Source organism: Populus euphratica, unplaced genomic scaffold, assembly GCF_000495115.2.
Source record: "Populus euphratica unplaced genomic scaffold, PopEup_1.0 scaffold68.1, whole genome shotgun sequence".
Classification (NCBI taxonomy): domain Eukaryota; kingdom Viridiplantae; phylum Streptophyta; class Magnoliopsida; order Malpighiales; family Salicaceae; genus Populus; species Populus euphratica.
The window spans coordinates 105,940-130,678 of record NW_011499901.1 but is presented as its reverse complement, the minus strand read 5'-3'; the positions used below and the strand labels follow the sequence as shown (position 1 = coordinate 130,678).

The following is a 24,739-nucleotide window of genomic DNA, read 5'->3' as shown; positions in this document are numbered from 1 at the left end:
TTAGCGGAGCGTTGACCGATTTCTGTACGTTTGTTAACTACTCCAAATTCATGGGTTACTTTATGTATACATGTTTTCTTTCTTCGGAGAGTATGGCTGAGTGTCACACATGAAACATCAACCTGTGATTCTTCTGCTCTGGGCTTGGTGAAGTAGCTGGGGAATACATTCCAGCACTTACCTTGATCATTGGGGGGGTAGGTGACCAGAACATAAAAGGGCAAAAAGAGAAGGCCAGCTGCTCCTCTTCTGGGCCGGCAAAGTTGCAGTCATCTTGCTCTACTTTCCACTTTCTTCCTAATGATATCATCTCTTGTGATAGATATCTTTTTTAATTAATTAATTAATTTATTTGCAGTAGTAGAACTAATTATTAATGAACTTTATGTAAATAGGCAGCATGATTAAGCTCCTGCTGCTGCTGCTTCTCGCTCCCACTGTGAACTGTCATCATTCACCAGCTGTTAATGAGTCATAATAATAATTGCTGTTTTTAATGCTCAATTCTAGCCCTTTCTTGGTGGTTCCTGTCCCCACTCCCATCTACAGGGCAATTCAGTATATGTTATACTGTTCCTTTCATTTCCCTTCCCCTCCCTTCCTAACAAATAATATTCACCTAATCCACGAGTCACTGTGGGCCGTCCATTTCTTTTTCTCCTTTCGTTGTTTTCTTTAATGCATCGATAGTTGACACTCAAGATTGTTTTTAGGTTACTACATGCGAATTTGTTGTCTTGTCTTGCCGTTAGGCTAGAGGATTTTCTTCTCTTTTTTTTGTAGGGCTAGGAGAGAGGTCTTTTGCTTGATTGTTTGTGCTCTAGCTCCTCCTACCAAAATTTATGATGACGGTGATGTGTTATATGCGCTACTTAACTCCCTCCATGCTTTAACTAAAGTTGTAGGCTTCGAATTTATACATCTAAAAAGTTTTTACTAAAAAGGTAATCCTAAGTCGACTGCCGCTACTAGTATCACTTCCTTTTACAAAGTTCTTCCAGTTTTGTTCAACATGTGATCTCATCTTGCACTTTTCATCTCTGTCTCTGTTCATTGCTCTGCTTGCTTCTTTGTTTGCGATTTTCTATAGGCCGGCTAAACTAACTTCTTGCAACAGAGCAGAAACAGTAAATGTCCGGTCCTGATAGGCGCTCTTTCTCTTCTTCTTGTCCCTCTATTTCACATCCGAGCTCCTCAAGGTTAGTAATCTCTTTAATTCCTGCTATGCCATGCCACCACATGTTGGCCCAAACTCAAAAGACCTTTTAACTTGCTTTATTCGCAGTGTCCCAGACAGTGATATGCTTAACGGAGTGCTAAACATGTCACCCAAACTGTCCCTTCTTTCGAATTCTGTAAGTATCCATCACATGGTGTTTTAATGTTCATTAATCTTACTACTTCGCAATCAATATAGAATCTGTAAATCAGTCATCCTCCTTGCTATTATATCCATGCAAATGTCATTTACTCCGTGAAGAAGGCTTACAAAATGTTTTTGATTCAAGTTTCACCTCACTTTCCAACACCATCAGAGTGCAATCTTAGGCTCTCTTTATGGAATTGTCTGTGTTAGGAAATTAGGGATCTCATTTTACTCTCAAGACAGAAGTTCTGTCGACTCAATTACCTTCTAATGTGATTGATGGACCCACTACCTTGTTTACCGATGTCTACAAGATCAAAAGCAGTGCTCATTTCGAAAGTATTACTCAGCCAGGTATCTTCTTTATATTTTGACAGATTGCAAAGTTGAAGAGCACAGTGTCTCGCGAGGCTTCACTGAATTGGGATTCTGAGAACACAGTGGGTTGTAGTTCCATCATATCTATTCCTAGCGATCACACCCCAACGCCAAAGGTTCAGTATTATATAATCATGTAATGCCAATTTTTAACTGGAATTATGCATATGTGATAATATTAGCAATCCAAACTATATGGTGGAGCGTTATATTCAGGATCGGATATCATAAGAACTAGCCAACGGTGTTTAATTAAAGGGAATAAAAACGAAAAAAAACGAAGAAGTGCTAGAAATGATTTAATTCTGTTTTGAAATATCTGGTTAGAATCAGCTAATATCTCAAAATGGATGCTGTCTTTTCTTTTTTGCTTATTTTCCTGGATATAATTTTGACCTCGTTTTTCTTCAGTCTTCTGCTGTACTGAGGAAGGAGATTGCCACACTAGAGGCTGAAATATTGCATCTGGAGCGTTATCTTCTTTCACTGTATCGTACAGCTTTCAATAAGCAGCTACCTGCTTTATCAAATGTGACTACAAACCATTTGCAATACAAGACAGGATCGCCATTACAAGTTCAATCGCCTCACAACTTAAAAGTACATCAACAGACGAGTGATATTATCCACCATGATCAAAGTTCCCCTGCACATGGTTGGTCAGGACCATATAGTCAGAGTTGCACTGCTAGCTTACAGTCAACATCTACAAGGGTAACTAGCCTGATCACCAGGATCTCTTTAAAACAGCTACGTTGTTCACATCACTTTGCACAACTACATGTGATTTTGCCAGAAGATGCAATTTGTGACAATCAAATCGAAATTTCTATTGAGCATTTTCAGGAGCAGAAGAATGTTGATTCTGGTCGTCAGAGCCTTGCAGATCACCTCCGTGCTTCTTGCTTGGTTAACGATCTTGGCATTCCTGATAGACTCTCTGAAGACATTGTGAGATGCATATCTTCCATTTACGGCAGACTTTGCAACCCCCTTCATAGCCAATTAGGCTTGACAGCTTCTCCTACTTCATCCCTGTCATCCTCTAGTATATTTTCCTCTCGTAACCCTTCTGATAACTGGAGTCCGCATTGCAATGGAGATGCTATGTTTCAGCGTCAACTTCAAGGGTTGAAAGGAGAGAGCGGACCATATGATACAATGCTTGAAGTTCTGAACATTTATCTAGATGATGCTAGTTTCAATTATGCTGCCACCATGCTAAAAAATTTCAGGTGGTCAGAATATGCCTTTTCTATCACATTAGTTATCTAAAATGATTGATCATATTAATTGCGTTCTTGGTAGCTTCATGTTTTTATATGTTCTATAGGAATTAGCCTGGGCCAACTTGCAATCAAGGGTAGTGGGTTGTTTTGTTAAATCCTTACTGTTGGCTTACGAGGTGGCAGAATGGGTTTTTAATCATCTGATATTTCACTTCTTTGTAAAGATCAACATCAGAGGAGTTATTTTCCAAAATTTCTCGCTTGCTTTGTATTGCTGTACAGGTCACTGGTTCAAAGGCTTGAGAAGGTGGATCCAAGGAAGTTGAAGCGTGAAGAGAAGCTTGCGTTTTGGATTAACATTCACAATGCCTTGGTCATGCATGTGTGTGGACTAGCAGTTTGAATATTCTTGAACTCTCACTTACAATAAGTAACCTGTAGTATGAAATAGAATAATTTTGTAGATAGAACGAAAGAACAAAAGTGAGTTGCTCATGTGATAGCAAACCATTATTCTTTATAATTTCTTGTAAATAATCCACATCAAATGCCAAAGCTTCCACATGATATGAGCTTGTCTTTTAAACAATGTGAAAGTACAGAAACAACTAGTGGATGATCCATACTTTGCTTTTCGACCCAGATGATAGTGATTCTCATGTCTCATTTAATGGGCTTTATAATTCTCAAGGAACAACCTGTGATAACATGCTTGTTGAATCATCTATAAATGTGCAATGACATATCTACCTTTATTCACCCAGCTAGTGTTTTGCACATTGATACCATTATTGCTGTTGTTCTCAATGCATATTAGATGTGTGCTTATGAGGTTTCTTGGCAGGCATATTTAGCATATGGGACTCATAATCGGGTGAAAAGTGCATCCATTTTGAAGGTAAAGAATGTTGACATCAATATACCTATCCTATCTGTTTTTGTCATGAATCTTATTCTGTACATGTGTCATCATTGTATTCACTTCTTTCAGGCAGCATACAATGTGGGTGGACAATGCATCAATGCGTGCGTTATACAAAGCTCCATCTTGGGCATTCGGTCACACTACTCAGAACCAGTATGTCTTTCACTTTAAAAACCTAATAGCAGTTGTAGACTAATCATATCCGTAGATTTTCTTGCATATATACTGAGAAGGGGTGTGTGATTGTGTTGTGAACGAATAAACAGAGAAATTGTTAGGGAAAAAAATGCATACATAATGGAAAACATCTGGTTACATGGTGTATGTTCCTCTGTGTTCTTTCAGTTTTTGGCTCCATGGCGTGAATGATCAAAATGCCTTGGTTTAGAGGGTATTAAGGCAACTTTAGGATGGAGGAGGGTGTTACATAAACTGATGTGATGCAGAGTTTTGAAAAGAGTTTAAGTTAATAGCATTATCTTATGGTACGCTTGGCTAGTATCTATGGTAGGCCGACAATGTTTTCTTGAAATTTAAATTCAAGACTGTAAGGAGGTGTCTTGAGCATTTGAACAGTCTGCACTGTGAATTCAAACCAAACAATCCTGATTAAGCATTAGTTTTAGCTGCCTAATGAATGAGCCTAGTCATTTTATTTAAGAAAATAGAGTTTGCAAAGTAAACAGAAAATCTATTCATAGTTATTCTTATTTAAATAAGCAAGATATGTTCTTTGAAATTTTCAATTGTCTTATTTGCGTTTCTTAACCCTCATGAATGCAGTGGCTACAAGCATTGTTTTCTCCAGGAAGGAAATCTAAGACAGGGAATATCAGGCATGTCTATGCCTTGGAATACCCAGAGCCACTCGTTCATTTTGCGCTTTGTTCAGGGGCATATTCTGATCCAGCAGTATGAATAATTCATTTCAAACACATCACAATTTCTTAAATCCATTAATTAGAACAGTTGTATACGTCCAGTCATGGCTGAAGTGAACTGATCAATACAACTTCTTTTGTTTGATCAATTTAGGTTCGAGTTTACACAGCAAAGAGTATCTTTCAGGAACTCAAGGTTGCTAAAGAAGAGTTCATTCAATCCAAAGTTTTCGTGCACAAGGAGTCAAAGATTTTCCTACCAAAAATACTCTGGTACTTTGGGAAGGACATGTCAATAGACGCGGATGGGGTGATTGAGGTGATAAGTGAGTGCCTGACAGAAGGGCAGCTGAAGGCTATGAGGAAATGCACGAGGGGGAAGGCTAACAAGAGCATCCATTGGTTGTCACAAAGCTCATCCTTTCGGTATGTGATCCATGGAGAATTAGCAAAAGGGAGAACAATGGTCTGATCAAAGAACACTGCTACTGCCTGTATAATACATGTCTGCAAATTATCATTTTTTTCCCCTGAACAAAATAACGAGCGAATGTTGTATAGAAACTAGAAAGTGTTAGTGGAATTGTAGAGGTGGTTTTGCGAATCTACAATGGAACCACCCGGTAAATTAACGTAAGTGTAATTATTAAGGAAAATTCTATTTTTTTTTAAAGAACCATGGTCTGTGTGTGTTTGATTGCAATTAATTAAGAGTGAGCACTAGCAGTATTGACTTTTAAATATAGCGGTCGGTTGGGAAAATGGTTGGCTGGCACAAGGCTGTGTTTGGAATTGGATAATTATTGCCTTGACCGGGCTCTCCTCCCATGTTCATAGTTAACTCGGAGAGGGACAGGTATTCATTCATTTACAAGATGAGTGGAGTGGCAGCCACCTGTTTGGTTGGACCGCCTTTTAACTCCCTTTCTTGAGGAAAGACCCGTTAAAAAGGGGCTACGTTCTTGCACACCGTTGTTATTATTAATCTCAGTTGCTCTCCCTATAATCGACAGGGATAGAAATTTAACAGATTCTCTTTGGGTGTTCTGTTCTCTACAAGTTTCACAATGGTAAGGACGACGTTGCTATTATTTTAGGAGAATATTAACGCAATCTGTTTCTGTTTCTGTTTTCTGAATATGCAATTGATCCGTTAGATCGTGTCTATCTTTACCTGGAGTGCCATTAATGGAAAGAAAAAAACACGAAAAATCAAAGAGTTCAAATGGTGTTGAGAGTTTACACACAGTGCGTCTACTACTTGTCTAGGCATTAATTAATTAATTAGCCTGTTGTTTTCCAGATTCACTTCGTTCTTCTTGTCAGTCGCCAGGGAAAGGTGAGGTTGGCCAAATGGTATTCCCCTTATACTCTGAATGAAAGATCTAAGGTAACCAGCTATTATATACAATAAATTCTCCTTGGATCTGTAGTGTTATGATAGACACACTGTTTTTTATACATACACGTAAATTTGAATTAGATCATCATGGATGCAAAACTCAATTTGTTAAGGATTGGACAGGTAATCCGAGAGCTGAGTGGCATCATTCTAAATCGGGGTCCCAAGCTTTGCAACTTCGTGGAGTGGAGAGGATTTAGGGCTGTGTATAGAAGGTTATATGTTTCGCAGAATGTTATTATGATGTTAAGACTGTACTAGTAATTGTGATTTATGAAATTAAGCCGATGCGTGCAGGTATGCTGGCCTCTATTTCTGCATGTGTGTTGATGAGAAAGACAACGAACTGGAGGTTCTTGATATCATTCATCATTATGTGGAGATACTGGATCGTTATTTTGGCAGTGTAAGCAAGCCTGCTGGCTGGCTAGCTAGCTCCTAGCCACCTGAACCCAGTGAATACTTATATACGCATGCATACTACGTCCTAGAAACATTTACTCCTATCCCCTTGTATAATTTCTTAATTATCAGGTTTGTGAATTGGACTTGATCTTCAATTTCCACAAGGTAACATTCTCTTCATCTTCGTTTTTCCTTGAAAACATGATCACAAGTGGTGGTAAATCTCCTGTAGTGTGCCAATTAAAACAAAGAAAAGTGTGTGGAGGGAGTTGAGTCGTGCATTCTTAAACATCCCAAAGCTGAAAGAATAATAATGGAAATAACACGGCAGAGCGCGCGTGCATGCAGGCGTATTATATTCTGGACGAAATCTTGATAGCCGGTGAGCTTCAAGAGTCGAGCAAAAGATCAGTGATACGGCTGGTGTGCACACATGTATACATGCCCTCCTTGCTTCGATCTCTCACACCATAATAGCCCTCCATGTTTTGCTCTTGATTAATGAATCTTGAACGCAGGATTCGTTGGTGGAGACGGCCAAGGAGCAGGCCAGCTCTTTAAGCAGTGTGATTGCACAAGTTACCAAATAACAGGACCAAATCTTTATCAGCAGTACTGTGTTACCACATCAGCATAAACATTCTTATTTTCTCCTTATCTATCTTCATTGATACTTGTTTGATTCAGCACTGTACGTTGTTAATTGGTACCCATGGACTCCTGACTATCTGTTTCGGAAGGAGTTGATCGGTGAGACCATGTGAAGTGCCCATGCCATCAATTACATTACGGATCTCTTCCACTTCGGATGCCACTACTGCCTCAGCATTGCTTTTAGCTACACTACTTGGGTTCAAGACAGGAGACATGAAAATATATAATCATGATATGTTCACGTGTTTTTTCTGTCTTAAAATGAGAAAATTAATTCCACCAATAAATATTTTATCTTTGTAATTAGCCAAACACGTTTATTTCCTTTTTACACCTACTTCTTCTATCCTTTAGCATTAATCAAACTAATAAAACCTTAAAACAAAAAGGACAAGTTACATTATCAATCTCTTTTCATATATATATTTCTTATAAAGTGGGTTTCAACCTCCGCCTCAAGAGGATTTGTTTCCAGTGAAGTGGTAGGGTGTATTTGATTTTAAAAAAAAAACATTAATTTAAATTCTAAATAAAATAAGATTTATAAAAAAAAATATAAAACTAAATCAAAAGGAGATCCTCTTATTTGCCACAATAATCTCTCTTGAAATTATTAATTAAAAAAATATACAGATGTTAACATGAACTTTATTTTGTTCTTTTCTTCCAATAACTCCTGGCAACATATAACTTTTTCTTTCCCCTCTACTTGACACCAATCCTTGTCACACTTCTTTATTCTTTTATTTTCTTTAAGATACATGTATTTTATATCATTTTAAATAGACATAAGAATCATTGTAACAAAAAGTAGTAATTTATATAAAAAATTATTTCTAAATTAAGAATAAAATAGTTAAGATTGTCAGGTATTTTAAACCATAAAACTATCATGAATTATAATTAAATTTAATTCAGCATATATTCCAAGGTATGAATTAAGAAGAGTTTGTTCGTAACACGCTCAAAAATTCGCTTTTATTATTTTATTTTTTATCATAGCAAACGAAAAAGAAAAAGAAATAAAATCATTTTTCATTGAAAATCGGGCGGGTCTGGATGTTGACGTGGCATAGCCATAAAACCTCTTTTCTTTTGTTCTCTCTGGAATATTTTTTTTCCCTGTATAGGGTCAGGTAGAGGCACAGCGAGTGAAAAGCAAAGAGAGTGAAGAAAGAAGACGAACGCAGCGTAAAGAGGGGTTTAGGGTTTTCCTCCCAAAATGCTGAAATCGGTCTGTGTTTGATTAGTCTCTCTCGTGCTCCAAGCAGAATACGTGAAATAATAGCAATTGTAATTAGAACTTGACGGTTGCTTTAATACGTTTCAGGGAGAAGAACAAGAAGAGGATTTAGAAAAGCAAAGAGCTGCAGCTGTGGAGTTGAGAGAGTTAGAGAAGTTAGTAGAAGCCAATCCTGATGACCCCTCTCTTCGATTCAACCTCGTAATTATCAGTTTTTCATTTAATTTTCCTGCTTGGTCAGAAGCTTTTCCAGAAAATAATGATGCATCGATTGATTGCAGGCAGTGTATTTGTGGGAAAGATGCGAAATCAAGGAGAAGGCAGCAGAACATTTTGTTGTAGCAGTGAAACTGAACCCTCAGAATGCAACTGCTTTCAAATATTTGGGTCATTATTACTACGAGAAGGAGAAGGTCAGGGCTCTCAAATGCTACCAGAGGTCTGTCTCCCTCAACCCAGACGATTCTCAAAGCGGAGATGCACTTTGTGATATGTTGGACCAGACTGGAAAGGAGACCCTGGAGCTCTCTCTCTGCACTGAAGCCTCTCAAAAATCACCAAGAGCCTTTTGGGCTTTCAGGAGACTGGGTTACATTCACCTCCACCATAATAGATGCTCTGAAGCTGTTCATACTCTTCAGCATGCCATTCGAGGTTTTCCCACCTCTCCTGATTTATGGGAAGTATGTTCCTCTTCCACACCCCGTCTTTTTCTTCCTTTTCAGTTTACCTGCTTTTCGTTACCATTATATTTAATCTCGTTTTTCTATCTGTAAAGGCTTTGGCTCTTGCCTACCAGAAACTTGGCATGTATACTGCTGCTACTAAGGTACGCTTCCTCTTTGTACCCTTCTCCTACTATTTGACTCTACACTCTTGTGATTTCATTTTCAAATTAATAATGCCCGTAATCACTGGCTGTCCTACTCGCCACAACAATTTGACCAGTCTTATGGACGAGCCATTGAGTTGGAGGATAGGAGAGTTTTTGCTCTCATTCAAAGTGGAAATATCTTCTTGACGCTCGGAAATTTCCGAAAGGTACTCTTCCTTTGTTTAATTTTCAATACTTGAACTACTGAGGTTTCACAGTGCTCGGTTTCTTATGTTCATACAAGTACGTTTCCACTGCTGGAGAATGAACACGCATAGACCTTTCAATTTGATGGCTTATTACATCTTTTATTAGAATAGAATGCGCTGAGGCATTATTTTTGCATGCATTTATTTCTTAATAAAACATATCATTAATTATATCCAATCATGCTTGTGAGAAAAGACGTGTCTCATTTATGTGTCTCCTTCAATACAAAATTCCTTTATTTATTCGGAGGTGATTGATGATATGTGATAATGCGGTCTTCTGCAAAAGGGAGTTGAGCAGTTTCAGCGAGCTTTGGAGATCTCACCTCAAAATGTGTCTGCAAACTATGGGTTAGCTTCTGGACTCCTTGCTTGGTCAAAGGAATGTATGAATATGGGTGCATTTAGGTGGGGAGCTTCATTGTTAGAGGTTGGTCAGCATGACTTCAAATAATCGTGTCTCGGACATTTTTGTGATGTCAATATGAAAATATCTAACTTTTGGTTCCTAAAACGACCACAGGATGCATGCAAGGTTGCTGATAAAATTGCTCAGCTGGCTGGAAATTTTTCATGTATCTGGAAATTGCATGGTGACATTCAGGTGAGCCTCTCTAAACTTCACCAGTCTCCGCCTCTTTAATGCCTCAACTGTTCAATAATACTTACTTCTTTCATATTTACTGATTTCAAATTTAAATACCACTAATTTCTGGCCTCTGACCAAGTAACAATGAAAGATGGACTTTTTTCACCAGAGTAGTTTAAAGTTTGAATTTACTAGTTTGAAATGTGTGAAAACTGTTTGGCTTTAAATTCTGAATTCACCAACATCTTTCATTGTTATATGTTTTTGTTTGGTAGTGGTATTGTTGTTGTGAATGTAGTTCTGCCCACCTCTGCTGCTGCATTGCTTCTTGTTGAGTAAGAGAATGATGATACCTTTTATGGAATTTCCTGGGAAGTAGAGCGTGGGAGAGGAGGATAGGCTATTTGAATTAGTCTGTTGTCATTTGTTTTGTTAAAGAACTTTTGCACATGCAGTTTTTTGGTAAAATATGTTTGCAATGTGTTTTGCACCCTAATTCAATATCCAGGTTTGTTTACCAAATTTAATAATTCAGGCATGTCTCTTTCCTTGCTAGCTTAACTATGCAAAGTGTTTTCCATGGATGAAAGATGATCAGAGTGTAGAATTTGATGTTGAGACTTTCCATGCTTCCATCCTTACCTGGAAGCAAACTTGCTATTTGGCCTCCACACTTGCCAAAAGGTCGTACCAACGTGCTCTGCACTTGGCTCCATGGCAAGCTAACCTTTATATTGACATTGGAATTGCTTCAGATCTCATTTCTTCTATGAATGAGAATTATGGGCACGACCAGCATCCTTGGTATGATTTGGGATTATATTGTTTTGTTTATCTTCTATTCTTACCATAAATTTTCTCTCTGAACTTACTATTGTTTTCACCAGGCAGCTATCGGAAAAGATGGTTCTGGGGGCCTTGTTACTCGAGGGTGACAATTATGAGTTCTGGGTGGCACTGGGATGTTTATCTGGTCATAATGCCTTGAGACAGCATGCCTTGATCAGGGGATTGCAATTGGATGTCTCCTTAGCTATTGCTTGGGCATATCTTGGGAAGGTACTTGCATAAATCTCATAATTAGATCCCCCCTCTCTGCTCTCCTTCTCATGTGGTTCCATTTTATCATGTTTGGACTTTACTTCTTTACTAATAGAACATACTATTACGCTTTTGTTGCCTTGTACATGCTACATTAGCCTGACTCTGGAGTTTGCACTTGCCTGAATGCCATGTGAATTCCCCAGCTTGGGGCCTTTGGCACTATTGGCATTATAAATACAGAAAAATCTGGATATATATGATACTGGTGGCGTTGTCAAAAAAATTCCTAAATTCCTGGTCTATACAGCTTTACAGAGAAGAAGGAGAGAAGAACTTGGCAAGGTTGGCATTTGATTGCAGCAGAAGTATAGATCCTTCACTTTCATTGCCATGGGCTGGCATGTCAGCTGATAGTCAAATTAGGTAGGTTTCTAAATTGTATAGTATTAAATGTATGTTTTATGGTGATATAAATCCCTAAGTAACACAAATGGTGCATTGTAATTCAGGGAGTTGACACCAGAGGAGGCTTTCGAGAGCTGTTCACGAGCTGTGCAGATACTTCCTGTAAACATCTAATAATTTTATGCTCTTTGAATATGCTTTAAGAGAAAGGAATTTTGCATTTAATGTATGAGTTGCACATCCTTTAATGCTACTTGGTTATGGTGGTTATCTCATTGCAGTGGCATGATCTGTTCAAATCATTTCTTTGATTGACAGGTTGCAGAGTTCCAAATTGGTCTTGCTAAACTTGCTTTGATTTCAGGGAGCCTTGCGTCTTCACAGGTACTATAATTTCTAATTACACATGAGAAATTTGCCTCTTTTGAAGAAATATGTTTTCATCTGTATTTCAAATCAACTGGGCAACTTGCTTAGGAAGCTGTCGCTTCTACAGGTTTTTGGAGCCATCCGGCAGGCAGTCCAGAAAGCCCCTCACTATCCTGAAACTCATAACTTGCACGGTCTAGTTTGTGAGGCACGATCTGAGTATCAGGGTGCTATTACTTCGTTTCGTCTAGCACGCTGTGCAATCAACATTTCTTCAGGTGACACATCAAAATCTCGTTTCCAAGTGATAGCAGTTAATTTGGCACGATCTCTGAGTAAGGTAATTTATATTTCTGCTTGTACTTTTGGACTTGTGTTTGTAGACCTTACATCTTATTCAAAGGTTTCTTGCTTTGTGCATGATGTGAGTAAATTTTGTGATTATATTTTTTTCCCTATCTTTAGCAAAAGCCTTTATTTGGTGCAGGCTGGGTATGCTGCTGATGCTGTACAAGAATGTGAAAGTTTGAGAAAAAAAGGTTCGGTTCTGGTTAACATTTATGTACTTGTATTTATTTTCTTTTATTTTGCTCAATTTAGTATCTTATGCAAGAAAGGAGTGAAGTGATGTATGGCTTCTTCAATATCGTTAATGCTGTTAATAACATATATGAATTCTCCTAACGTTTATAATTTGTGGCCAAGTTAAAAGTGTGAAGCAATAGCAGTTTCAGTAAACAATAAGCGTAATGAGAAGCCTCTTTTTATGAGATCCCTGTTAGCAATCGTAGATTGTTTATTTAATGTGATCATACTGTTGAATTAAACCCTGGACCTTTTTATGTGATCAGTTTTTCGTTGTTTAAGGTATGCTTGATTCAGAAGGTATGCAGATATATGCTTTCTGTTTATGGCAACTTGGTGAGAATGACCATGCGCTCTCTGTGGTAAGAAATCTGGCTTCCAGTGTTTCAGCAATGGAACAGGCACTTGCAGCAGCTTCTGTTAGTTTTATCTGCAGAATGCTATATTACATTTCTGGACTGGATTTGGCAGTTTCCAGCATTTTGAAAATGCCAAAAGAATTTCTCCAGAGTACAAAAGTCTGGATTGTAGCATCTGCCATTCATGCTCTTGATCACAGTAATCGGCTTGCACAGGCTGTTTCAAGCAGTCACTACTCTCTTTTATCCCATGACGAGATCATTGAAAAACACTATTTAACAGCTCTTGCTAAGCTGGTAAATTTTTTATTTTCTTTGCTGCTACTTGAACATCTGATGCTATATTTGAACAGGGAGTTGCTTGTTTTGGGCTATGCCATTTACCTGTGCATCCTTATGTCGGTGGCTGTGCAGGTTAAACATGGATCAGATTATTGCCTTGGATTTCAGAGTGGAATTAGCCACATTAAAAAAGCTCTTCACAGTTACCCCAATAGTAATTTGCTTAGGTAGATATTGAAACTACTACTGTTCATTATCTTTTAAGATATTTCAAGAACTCTAGTTTCTGCCGTTGTTGTCTGTTCTCCTGTGCAACCTACATTTAGATTTAAGCTATTGAGCTGAAACCTAACGATCAAATATCCATCTGTGATACATATATTGAGTTTATTACTACTTTTCATGAATGGAATATTTGGTTATCTAAAGAAAATTTTGAAGTTATAACATTTTCTAATAATATTGAGTTTATTAAAGTCTATAATAAATTTTGTCAGTATCCACATTCTAGTATGTACAATGGTCTGTATGCATGAATTTGGTAATAAAAGCAACAATTTCTTTTATTCAGATTATGTGTCATAGATTCTACATTATGATTTCCTTGTTGTTTCATATGTGAACTCACAGTCTCACAAGTTAGAGCATATTCCACACGTAATTGGTTTCCCCATCATTCAGTTTGTGTAAAATATTTTTTATATTTTCGGAAATTTTGGAAACTGACAAAATTTTGCAATTTTCCTTGATTGCTTAGAATTTTTGGAAATTCATTATATTGTGTTAGGTTTGATTTCACATTGTCAAATTAGCTATATACTTTTATGCATCATGGACATCTTTCCTAATTTTATCCACCTAAACATTTTGAAGGTTGATGAATGTTATGATTGCTTATCCAAGCTTCAGCAAGCAGTATCATTAGTTATAATTTTTTTGTACCCTTGTTTTACCTCTCTCAACAGGAATCTACTCGGTCATCTTTTGCTATCATGTGAAGAATGGAAAGAAACTCATGTAGCTAGTAGGTGCTGCATCAAAGAAGCTCCTAACTGTGCAAGCAAGCAAGGTTTAAAGTCAGGATGTGAAATTCTTGGTGCTGGGGCAGTTGCTTGCTATGCAATTGGCAATAAAGATCCAAAATTTTCTTACCCGGCATGTGGTTATCAATGCCTTAATGGACCTGGAGCTGTCCAAGAACTTCAGAAGTATAGTAACTGTTCTGTGTCATTCTTATAATACAATTCTCTGTTTTCAATAATCGATCTTTGTCTTGATGAAGGTTGAAAACAAAATCATTAACTTTTCATATTGCTGTGGCTTTTTGGAAAATATACAGTGCTGTTTCCTACATGCACAGACTGGAGGAGTTTGTTCCCCTCGTAAAAGAAATACACATGTAGTTTTTATTCATCAAATAAGCATTCTCCTGTGTTCAAGAAATGATTTTAGATCAGTGAATTGATAGAACATGTCTAAAGAAGAATATAAATAGAAAGGAATGAAGACAGATAATATATCAACCAAGTTACATTTCAAGAAGTGGATGCAATTCAAAGTCGCCTGCCTTCAAAATTTAATGTCCGGTTCCACCACCATGCATACATGTGTATTGTTTTGTGCTTGTGTTGGTGGTGACTTGCATAAATTGTGGGATTTGATAGATTCCTTTATAAAAATATGCTTTAACCCATTTATTTTGTATTGGAATGAGTAAACACTCCTGTTTTTGTTTTCAATGTGCAGATACATGCGCCAAGAACCTTGGAACCATAGGGCTCAATACTTGCTTATACTTAATCTTCTACAGAAGGCTCGGGAAGAGAGATTCCCTAGCAAAATTTGTGCCATACTTGAGCGTTTAATTTTGGTGGCGCTTTCGAATGAGTTCTATTCAAGAGAAATTATGTCTTATCAATATCAAAAGTTTCAGCTTTTGCTTTGTGCTTCTGAGATCAGTTTGCAAGGTGGAAATATAGCAGGCTGTATCAAACATGCTAAAAATGCTTCATCACTTTTGGTTCCTAATAACTACCTGTTTTTTGGACACTTGCTGCTATGTCGTGCCTATGCTGCAGTGGATGATTATACAAACCTCCAGCAACAGTATATAAGATGCCTAGAACTGAAGACAGATTATAATATAGGGTGGATGTGTCTTAAAATTATTGAATCTCTGTATAATGTGGAAAGTGATTCAAAAATCTCAGTGTTGAGCCTCAAGGAATGCTCGAAAGAGTGGAAGAATTCATGGAATATGTGGATAGCTGTATTTAATTTGGTTCTGGGATTAATATCTTTATGGAAGGAGGAGTACTTTTCAGCTGAAGAATCCCTTGTGCAAGCTTGTTCGCTGGCCAGTTCTGAGAGCTGCCTTTTTCTCTGCCATGGTATTCATCAATTAGATTGAGTTTTTGGCGGTCTATAACATTAATGCATCATGTTGAAAATTCCCTTAAGACAGAAAATGCTGTGAACTTTTATTTAGTAAACTTATCTTTTGCTTAGTAGATATTTGGGTGAGTTGGTTATTTTTTGACTTATATGGATCACAGTTCGCTGAAATTACCCTAATCACTTCTGCATTTTTGTTGGCTTATTATGAAATAACCCCAAAATGTTAAAAGTTCTTGGGTGTCTTGATAGGGATGGCTGGTGCATTTATAACAAATTTTCAAAATTGTCAAAGAAATTAACCTAATGATTAAATATTTTTGGTTTGTTTCCTTTAATTTTTCCTTGTAATTGAATCATTAATGCTTTCAGGTGTTGCATGTATAAAGCTTGCCAGACAGTTTTGTAGCTCTGATTACTTATCTCTTGCTGTAAGTAGCCTCACCCATGCTCATGCGAATTCTGTCATCCCCTTGCCTATTGTATCGTTACTGTTAGCGCAAGCAGAAGGGAGCCTTGGTTCAAAGCAAAATTGGGAGAAGAACCTCCGCTTTGAATGGTATTCTTGGCCACCAGGTATGAACTTTTTAAGACACTGGATATCTTTTTGTTATTTACATAATTCTGAAATGCCAATTTTCTTCCTAGTTCATTTTGCATCAAATTGCACTGCTATTAGTAGTGTACTGGTGCTAGAATTCCACCATCTCCAAACTTTTTGAAATGCATTACAGCAGGCTATGAAGTGCAATCGAAAAGGAAATGTATCTGATATATAGGGGGTAGTAGTTTAGTTTTCATTTCTCCTCAAATAAATATGCATACCAATGCACCACGTGATGACTTCTAATGGTTGCCTTTTGATATAAATTTGAACGCATTTTAGGGTTGGTTGTACAGTTGTACAAAGTCACGATCAGCATTTGTGTACATTTGGAAACTTCACCTGGTATTTCAATCTGGTTGAACCATTCCAGATAAGAAGATTGTTTAGTTGTTTAACAACATCCATACCTATTCAAGATTTTGAATTGCCAAAAACTATATTCGTTCCCATCAAAAGATTATGGATCAGAAGGCCCAGTTAGATTGATATGGTCACTTGCTGTGTATCTGGTGGTAGTTGCATATTATTTCCGAGTGCTGATTAATCAACTGTTAGTGGGTGCTTAACACACACACACACACACACCTGCATATACATGGTTATTCTGATATGCTTCATGTTTTTTCAGAAATGAGACCTGCAGAACTCTTCTTTCAAATGCATTTGCTTTCACTACAATCAGAAGCTGGGTTTGAAACTCCATCCACGGTGGAATTATGTCAGAGCCCACTTAAATGGGTTCTTCGGGCAATCCATACAAATCCGTCTTCTTTGAGATATTGGAACATCCTGCGTAAGCTTATGGAATGAGATGCATGCTCCTCCAAGATGCACGTTTGGAAAAGATGGCAGTGTGGCAAAATCCTTCTCTCATATCATATGGCGTCACCAACTTTTGACAATTATATGAATTACCATCACTCATTGAATTGTCTGTAAATTATGATATCATGCTGTTTCCTTCCGGTTTTAAAACCCAATGATTGTAATGTACTTTAGGAAATTGGAACCTCAAAGTTGGATTCTAGTCACCGGAGAAGCTCAAGAGGGCCATTATAAATCGTACTGTTGGTAATAGGGATCCATTTTTCGGAAATGTTTTTGGAACAGCATTGTATACACAGCTTGTAAGACGACAGTGGCAATGACGTTCATGGTGTGTTAAGAAAGCAGTGTTTCACTTGTGCAGTTGCATGTCTGATAAAACATATTAGTTAATACGTTGGCATGAAGTGTGCTGTAGTTGATCTAGCTTCCCTAGCCTAAAGACGTAGAGGAACTTGGACAATATCATGAAATGTGTTGTTGATCAAGCTCATTGGATGGATCCCGGTCGAATGAAGACGAGAGGAACTTGGACAATATCATGAAAACTTGAGTCATTGGAGCTCTTGTATTGAGATCATAATAGACACAGCTTTTAGCCTGCTGGCCCATTGGGAAGGCTAGATCCAAGGGGTATAGGAAGCCAGAGAGTTTTTCTTGTGTGTTTGGAGTTTCGTAAACGATAAAATATATAAATTATATTAAATTTTAATAAAAATAAAAAATAAAAATTCTTAAAACTTTTTGAAAATACAACTTCAACCGCATTCCAAGCAGCCCCTCTCTCACGTTGTAGACCGCGAGCACACGCGCTCTCGTTACAGAGAGCAGCTCATCACCTGAACTCTTTTCAATAGTCGCTGCAGCTGCTTCCTTCCAAGATAAGAGCTCCAACATAACAACCCCAGATGCGAGAACATCTAATTTCGGTGCGGAATCCATTTTTGATGTATTCAAGGGGCCATATAACTTTGAGTACCCACTATCGTGCCTTGTCGATTGAAATCCACCATCTTGGTCATTTTCCAGAGTTATTGCCAGCCCGAAATCAGCAAGCTTGGCTCTCAAATTGGCATCCAAAAGAATATTGCTGGTCTTCAAGTTTTTCTGGATATAGGTAGGGTTGGTGCAGTTGAGAAGGTAATTGAGGGCATCAGCCACGTCGTAGGCAATCTGAATTATCTGCTTCCATGCAAGGCTTCGGTATTTGTTCTTAGATAGAAGCCAATCAGCGAGAGAGCCATTCTCTGTGAACTGAAAAACAAGGTGAGTGCTGACCTCATGTACACAGAAACCAGAGAGCCTAATGACGTTGGAGTTATTGATCATCTTCAAAATGTCAATCTCGTTAGAGACATCCCCTTTCATGACCTTGACAGCAGCTATATCGCCCTTAAAAGATTGGCAGTGTGTTGGGTTTTGAAGTGGAGACAGGCTTGTACTGAGAGATTTGCGGTACCAAAACAGAAATCCAAAGATCGCAAATACAAGATCGAGCAAATCAGCACCCATCCCAACACCGGCATGCACCCGACTGTCTTCGGAAGAGCTGGGAGTCTGCGAGGTAGGGCAAGTGGAGGGACTGCCGATACTCAATTTTGGTGGTCTCAGCGGTCAAAGGAACCAGAAGTGAAGGGCAAAATGACACTGGAGGACGACAGCATGTTTGCGTCAAACAGCCTCTGATGGTCGACACCGAACAACCGGGGACTGTAACTTGTAAGAGATGGAATTGCCCCAGTTGACCATGTAGGTGAGCAAGTATTTAACCCCTAAAGCATTCTGGTTGGAAGTTGGGCAAGCACACCTCAGGGATTTCTGGAGAATGAGTCCCGCGGTCAGATTCAGGAAAACATAGGGGTTCTGAGATATCGAGGACTGGCAAGTGGTGAGGCCTTGGTAGGTGTTGTTGGCCACCGTGAAGTTTCGTATCCGTGCTTGAGTGTGTAGTTGACGTTATGCTGGTAATATTGACGGGCATAACAGGAGCAGTTGACGGGAACCACGACCTGGGAGGTGGTGGGAATGGAGGCATTTTCGGAGGAGATGTGATTGATGGAGGCGATAAGAGTGGCTGCTTGTGGGACGCCTAAAAGTTTGACAATAAGGGAAAGAGAGTCATGGGGAGTCATAGATCGGAAGGTGATGTAAGATTGGCACGAAGTTTTTACTCCGTTACACACAAATCGTTTTTAGTCGTGTTTTCGAAATTGTCGCAGTGCAGTTCTACTGTTCGTAAAAGCAGCCGCGGCCGCAGCCTCGTTAATATTATTAAATATTAGTATTATATAAGTCAGATGAAAAGTATTTTAACATGTAATATTTATATATTTTAATTGAAATTTTAAATTTTAAATAGTTTAATAAAATAATAAAAAATATTTTATATAAAGTATTATTTATTTTATGATGTAATAATAATGGTTAAATCTATAATATTTAAATTAAAAATCATTAGTATTAATATATATATATATTTTAAATTATTTTATAACTTTAATTTCAAAAGTATTTTTAATCTTTAAATTATTTTTTATTTAACCTTAAATTTAATTACAATTTTAACCAAATATACATAAATACCAAATCAACTTCAATCAAAAATATCTTTTATAAAATATTTTTTTCAAATCACAACTATAAAATTTATCACCATACAAATTCTAAAATTAGTGATCATATTATTCTATATCAGGAATTTAGTTTTAATTAACATATAAATTGATTTGAGAATTCTTTGTATTTTATATATATATATATATATATATATATAAAAATATTAAAAGCTTTTGCTGTAGTATAGTTAGCTGATATTATTCCATATTCAGACACGAATATATTTCCTGACAGACAAAACTTTCCATGTTCTGGAGCATAAAGAATTTTCAGTTCCTGGAAGTCGACCCTTGCGGATAAGGAAATTCTTGAAGGGGGAGGGAATGAGGTGGACCAAGGTAGTAGGATGCTACAGAATGCCATAATAGAGCGATCAAGAAGGGTGAGAGCGAAGCGAGGGAAAGCTAATGAAAAAGAAAAACATAAAAATAGAACTGCTCTGAATAAAAAAAAATAGTAAGTACAGATATAATGCTATTATTCTATACAACTAATAAAAAAAATAAGTAAATTTTATTGCAATAAAATAGCATCATATCACCTAAAAGAAAAGATAATCGAAGAAAAATCATTCGGTCCCTTTTATGATATTTGTTTGCTCGTATATGTTTTTCCATTCAAAGTTATTTCTTCTGCAGTCCTCATTTACTGTATTTAATTATTCTCAGCATTTCCAAATCTAACATTATTTTTTACTGATGATGGGTGCCATGGCATCCCCAACACAAGCTGAATAAAGAAAAGAAAAAGTGAAGGTAGAAGGGTAAAATTGTAGATTTTGAAGGGTCAATTTCAGAATTTCATTTGGTGAGACAGTTGCTAAGGTTTTAGGGTTTTGAGATTTTAGAAGGATGATAATGAATAGTGCAAAGGAAAGAGAAGGCAGTCTTCTTGTTTTTTCGTTTTGTTTGTGTTCTGGAAAGGTACGCGCGGGCGCTGCTGGACAAGGAGTGGGGGAGGATGAGAACTTTTGTATATTTTTTTAATTTCTTGAAAATATATCGTGAGCTATGAAGTGTTAACAAAATCTAGTGATTAATTTGTCAGTCTTTGTACATCTTGGCACGCACCCCAAAGCTTCAATTTATAGGCACGCCCCATGATAGCCTTAGAAGGATTTAAAACGTATCCAACCAAGAAAATACTTGTACTGTATTAAACCATTTTTAAATAAAAGCAAGGCTCCCAATTTTGGGCTCTTCTTCTGGCATCAGAAACCAACCTTGTGGCTGGCCTCTGTCCTGAGGAGGACTGAAGTGGGCTTTCTTCGACCAAGAAATATTTATGTTGTATTAAGCCATTTTTAAATAAAGTGAAGGACAACAGCCACAGAAACAGGCTCCCAACTTGGGCTCTTCTCCTGGCATCATAAACCAACTCCGTGGCTTCTCCAGTCTGTCTTGAGGGGGACTGAAGTGGGCTTTCTTCAACCAACCATGTCCTCTATCCCTTCTTCAATGCTTTTCTCCTCCTCGCCTCGTCCTCCTCCTCCGCCTCAAGTGCTTCGTGTCAGCTCGCTCTACACAGCAAAGCCTTCCTTCTCCGATTCCATGGCTACTTCTGCTCCCAAGTGGGCGCAGAAGACTATTACTCTACCCCCACACCGCCGTGGCTGTCATCTTATTACCCCTAAGGTTTCTTCTTCTCTTCGCATCGAGATTTTTTAGCTGGATTCAAGAGAGATTTCTTTTTTGATGAGAATACTAGCTAGTATATTCAATTTATGAAAAAATAAAATTTGTGTAGTTCTGTTTCTTTACGTACCACTGCTAACAAGAACAACAACAATAGTATAGGCATGCTTTTACTTTCGAATTAACTAATTGATTTTCCCTTATTATTATAAAACATAGATACTGAATGAAATTGGGAGTGACTTGTCAGAATTCAAGTGCGGCCTTGCTCATCTCTTCTGTAAGTGAAAAAAAGCCTCATTTTTTGTTTTATTATTCATTGTTTCGATGATGTATGTCTAAGGAATATTTCTATTTTAGTGCATCACACAAGCGCCTCTCTTACTATCAATGAGAATTACGACTCTGATGTCCGAGATGACACCGAGACTTTTCTCAACAAAATTGTTCCTGAGGTAAATACCTCCCCCTCCTTTTCCTTTCTCTTTCATTTTACCAACAAGATTCAGTCTTTGGACTCTCCTTCTTACTTTCCTTTATTTCCTATGTTTTCAGGGAAGATCTGCTCCTTGGAAGCATACCCTCGAAGGTCAGTGTTTCTGTTTTTGTCCTCAATTTTTAAATGCAATGAATTTTCTTTTTATTTGTTCCCTCGTCCAGCAACTAAATAGATATAGAAGAGGGATTGTGAAAGTACCACTATTTATGTTTCTGATCTCGTCTAGTTTGAGATTTATCCTCCTATATTAATCAATCTCTGCATTTAACACTTTTGCAGGTCCAGATGACATGCCGGCACACATTAAATCATCAGTGCTCGGATGTTCCCTAACGTGCGAATACTTGCTACTCATACTTTATTTACTCCTTTTTTTTTCTTTTTTTTTCTTTTTTTTTTTATACGTATTCTATCATTTACGTAGTTTCTATTCCTATTCAGGATTCCAATCACTGATGGAAAGCTCAATATGGGCACTTGGCAGGTTTGTGAACATCCTTTCTTTTGGATTCCTTATGATCACGAGCTGATGCTCGGTCATGTACATGCATTATTAACAGATGCTTTCCATTTTAATTATAAATAATAGGTGGTCTGAATGCTTTAATTGCACAAGTAGTTGTTGATGCTCAGTTTCCTCTTGTTTTGTTTGATAAAAAATGCTTAGCTTTTTGTTGCCACACTGGTATTCGTTGGTTTATACTTCATATGGTTATAGAACGACCATTATTGAGAATAATATGTTGTGCTGAACCAGTACATCAAATTAATGTTTTGGAATGTTTTGAGAGCATGTAGAAGGGAACATCTTTTTTTCGGAATTGAGATATCTTTTCCTTTTCTTTTAATTAAGAAAGAAATTGCTTGGAATTGAGATATCTTATTAACTAGGATTTCCAATGTGTACGAATACTAGGTAATTTGAGGCTGTAATAGTGTGCATTGACCTCCACATATTTTATCTCTAACATTGCAGTACAGTATTGATAACAATTCCCTTCTTATATTTACTGTTCTGGTTCAGGGAATATGGCTGTGTGAGCACCGGGACCACCCTACTGCGCGTAAAGTTGTGGTTACCCTTAATGGAATATGAGGAGCTGGTATTTGGATTTTGTGTATTTGTTACTTAAAATGATGTTGTGGCAGATTATCGTGCCTGTTTCACATTTTAATGGGACATCCCGTCCTTGTTATGTTCCTGGACTCGGCGTTCTGATGACTTTGAGCATATTAAAAACTAGATTCATAGAATAAATTACAGCTACAAGATAAAATCCCATTAGCTTGTGCGTCCCAGGTATTTGGATTTTTAAGATGCAACTGCTGATGAATGAAATGCATACCAGAAAAAGGTTTGCTTCCCATCAACACGATAGCAGCAGAATGTCATCATTCTATGTCAAGTCAGTGCTGGAGCATCATTTTTAGGGTGATACGAGCCATCTTTTCCAAGCCAACAGTTACAATCGAGCAGAATTGAACGCAGCCACAATAGAAAAACAAAGGATCTTCTTGAACCCCAAGCCGCTGGAAAATCCCAGCAACGCTGCTCCAGAGGAGTCTGAACAAACCCAAAGGAGGCCCAATGTGAATGAAACCCAGCTCGACTAGACCCCATAAGAAAACTGAGAGAGAGGCGTAAATGACCCCTCTCAATCAGGAACATAGGAAGCATGACCAACCGAAGCCCATAGCAAAGAAAGCGAATTCCAGCCGAAACCTGCCAAAATCAAACCACGTTGCATCCAGGAGAGATTCAGCTCACGTCATGGGAAAAGAAGAGGCGTGAACAGTCTCTCTGGTATCCACGCAGTAAAATTCCCACGGGGTTTTAGAGTTTCTGTTAATATTTCCGGTATCCACGCAGGCAATAGATTAAGAATGGGAAGAAATAAATTCGTGTGAGTTAACAGTTATTGATATCCCAACGAACTTACAGTTAATCAAATATGCACAGAAAAATAATGAATATTTAACAAATCAAGGAGAACAAATGAATCAAGGAGAGATGGATTCGAACACTCAAATAGTTCACAAAGAATGGTATCGGTTTTGGAGAGCGGAGCTATTAACCACTTGGCCATTTTCTATTCTACTATTTTATTTTTATTTCCACTGATAGAACGCGGATGTACATGTATGAAGTGGCAGAAGGGCAGGGCATGGATGGGAATGAACTAGCGCATCATGACAGCAAACTCCTGGAAGCTAAGAACACCGTCCCCATCGAGGTCGAAGGTGCGGATCATAGCCTTGCAGTCGTTGATAGAATTGGACTCCCCCATTCGACTCAACATCCGCTTCAAGCTGGTGTGAGTGATGCAGCCAGAGCCAGGTTCAGTCTCGTACAATCCAAAAGCCTGTCTGAGATCCTCGGTCTTCTCTTCCTCTGAAGCATTGCCTGTCATCAAGCATAGGAAGTCCTGGAACCCCAAAAGCCCGTCACCATCCATATCAGAGAACCTGATGGCAGCCTCAGCTTCCTCGATGGAAAGCTTACCTCCAACAGAGGTAATACAGGACTGCAACTCAGCAGGAGATATCTTTCCATCTCCATTTTCGTCAAAGCAATTGAAGACCCTTCGGAGCTCATTGTTGTGATCTACCACATTTAGAGCACTAGTTGAGTTGTTGACGCATGTGGGATGTGGTTTATCGTGGGATTTCCTTGGAGATAGTTTACGACGTAATCTTGCAAGAGGAGATGAATTGGCGGGAGTTGAATAAGGTGGAGATGAAACCGAGTGTGATTTCATGATATATATAGCTAGCTAGCTAGATAGCTGCTGGGTTGAGGTTTGGGATATGTAGCCTAGCTAGTGCTTTTTTGAGTTTTGATTGTAGAAGAAGATGAGATAGCTGAACTGGAGAGGGGAGTAGATAGGAAGAGAAGTAGAGGCGAGTTGTGTTTGTAGGGAGTATGGTTATAGGAAAGGGAATGGTCATGGAAATATATAAAGGT

The 24,739-nt window shown here is 38.0% G+C and overlaps 5 protein-coding genes and 1 pseudogene across 14 annotated transcripts; 4 read left to right on the top strand and 2 right to left on the bottom strand.

Moving 5' to 3' along the window:
• LOC105132777 (Serine/Threonine-kinase, putative (Protein of unknown function, DUF547)) lies at positions 1–5,449 on the top strand. Of its 10 annotated transcripts, none has more exons than XM_011036461.1 (10): positions 1–24; positions 1,123–1,199; positions 1,286–1,355; positions 1,744–1,860; positions 2,156–2,979; positions 3,256–3,355; positions 3,818–3,871; positions 3,965–4,051; positions 4,682–4,810; positions 4,934–5,449. In XM_011036461.1, the coding sequence occupies exons 2-10, from the start codon at positions 1,132–1,134 to the stop codon at positions 5,249–5,251; spliced, it is 1,767 nt and encodes a 588-aa protein (XP_011034763.1). In that variant the 5' UTR covers positions 1–24; positions 1,123–1,131; the 3' UTR covers positions 5,252–5,449. The 10 variants fall into 10 exon arrangements, with proteins under 10 accessions (XP_011034763.1, XP_011034762.1, XP_011034759.1 ...); XM_011036460.1 differs by lacking the exon at positions 1–24 and adding an exon at positions 44–262; XM_011036457.1 differs by lacking the exon at positions 1–24 and adding an exon at positions 44–262 and having other exon boundaries at positions 1,118–1,199.
• Positions 5,450–5,604: 155 nt separating this feature from the next.
• On the top strand, positions 5,605–7,204 carry LOC105132779 (AP-1 complex subunit sigma-1-like). The gene is made up of 7 exons (XM_011036465.1): positions 5,605–5,849; positions 6,083–6,169; positions 6,305–6,396; positions 6,479–6,587; positions 6,716–6,751; positions 6,935–7,021; positions 7,105–7,204. Exons 1-7 carry the CDS (start codon positions 5,847–5,849, stop codon positions 7,174–7,176), a joined length of 486 nt encoding a protein of 161 aa, XP_011034767.1. The 5' UTR covers positions 5,605–5,846; the 3' UTR covers positions 7,177–7,204.
• Positions 7,205–8,337: 1,133 nt separating this feature from the next.
• LOC105132775 (Tetratricopeptide repeat (TPR)-like superfamily protein) lies at positions 8,338–17,382 on the top strand. The gene is made up of 20 exons (XM_011036453.1): positions 8,338–8,474; positions 8,571–8,684; positions 8,765–9,166; positions 9,262–9,312; positions 9,432–9,524; positions 9,856–9,996; positions 10,090–10,170; positions 10,712–10,959; positions 11,043–11,214; positions 11,507–11,622; positions 11,709–11,766; positions 11,923–11,988; positions 12,101–12,313; positions 12,461–12,512; positions 12,841–13,214; positions 13,332–13,426; positions 14,165–14,407; positions 14,946–15,589; positions 15,966–16,169; positions 16,829–17,382. The coding sequence occupies exons 1-20, from the start codon at positions 8,463–8,465 to the stop codon at positions 17,008–17,010; spliced, it is 3,561 nt and encodes a 1,186-aa protein (XP_011034755.1). The 5' UTR covers positions 8,338–8,462; the 3' UTR covers positions 17,011–17,382.
• Positions 17,267–19,247, bottom strand: LOC105132776 (protein LYK5-like; annotated as a pseudogene).
• Positions 19,248–20,944: 1,697 nt separating this feature from the next.
• LOC105132774 (UPF0047 protein C4A8.02c-like) lies at positions 20,945–23,145 on the top strand. Its single transcript, XM_011036452.1, has 7 exons — positions 20,945–21,275; positions 21,495–21,555; positions 21,636–21,730; positions 21,831–21,864; positions 22,054–22,108; positions 22,216–22,258; positions 22,799–23,145. Exons 1-7 carry the CDS (start codon positions 21,078–21,080, stop codon positions 22,868–22,870), a joined length of 558 nt encoding a protein of 185 aa, XP_011034754.1. The 5' UTR covers positions 20,945–21,077; the 3' UTR covers positions 22,871–23,145.
• A 582-nt stretch (positions 23,146–23,727) lies between these two features.
• LOC105132773 (putative calcium-binding protein CML19) lies at positions 23,728–24,715 on the bottom strand. Its single transcript, XM_011036451.1, has one exon. The coding sequence runs from the start codon at positions 24,531–24,533 to the stop codon at positions 23,955–23,957; it is 579 nt and encodes a 192-aa protein (XP_011034753.1). The 5' UTR covers positions 24,534–24,715; the 3' UTR covers positions 23,728–23,954.
• Between the last annotated feature and the right edge of the window lie 24 nt (positions 24,716–24,739).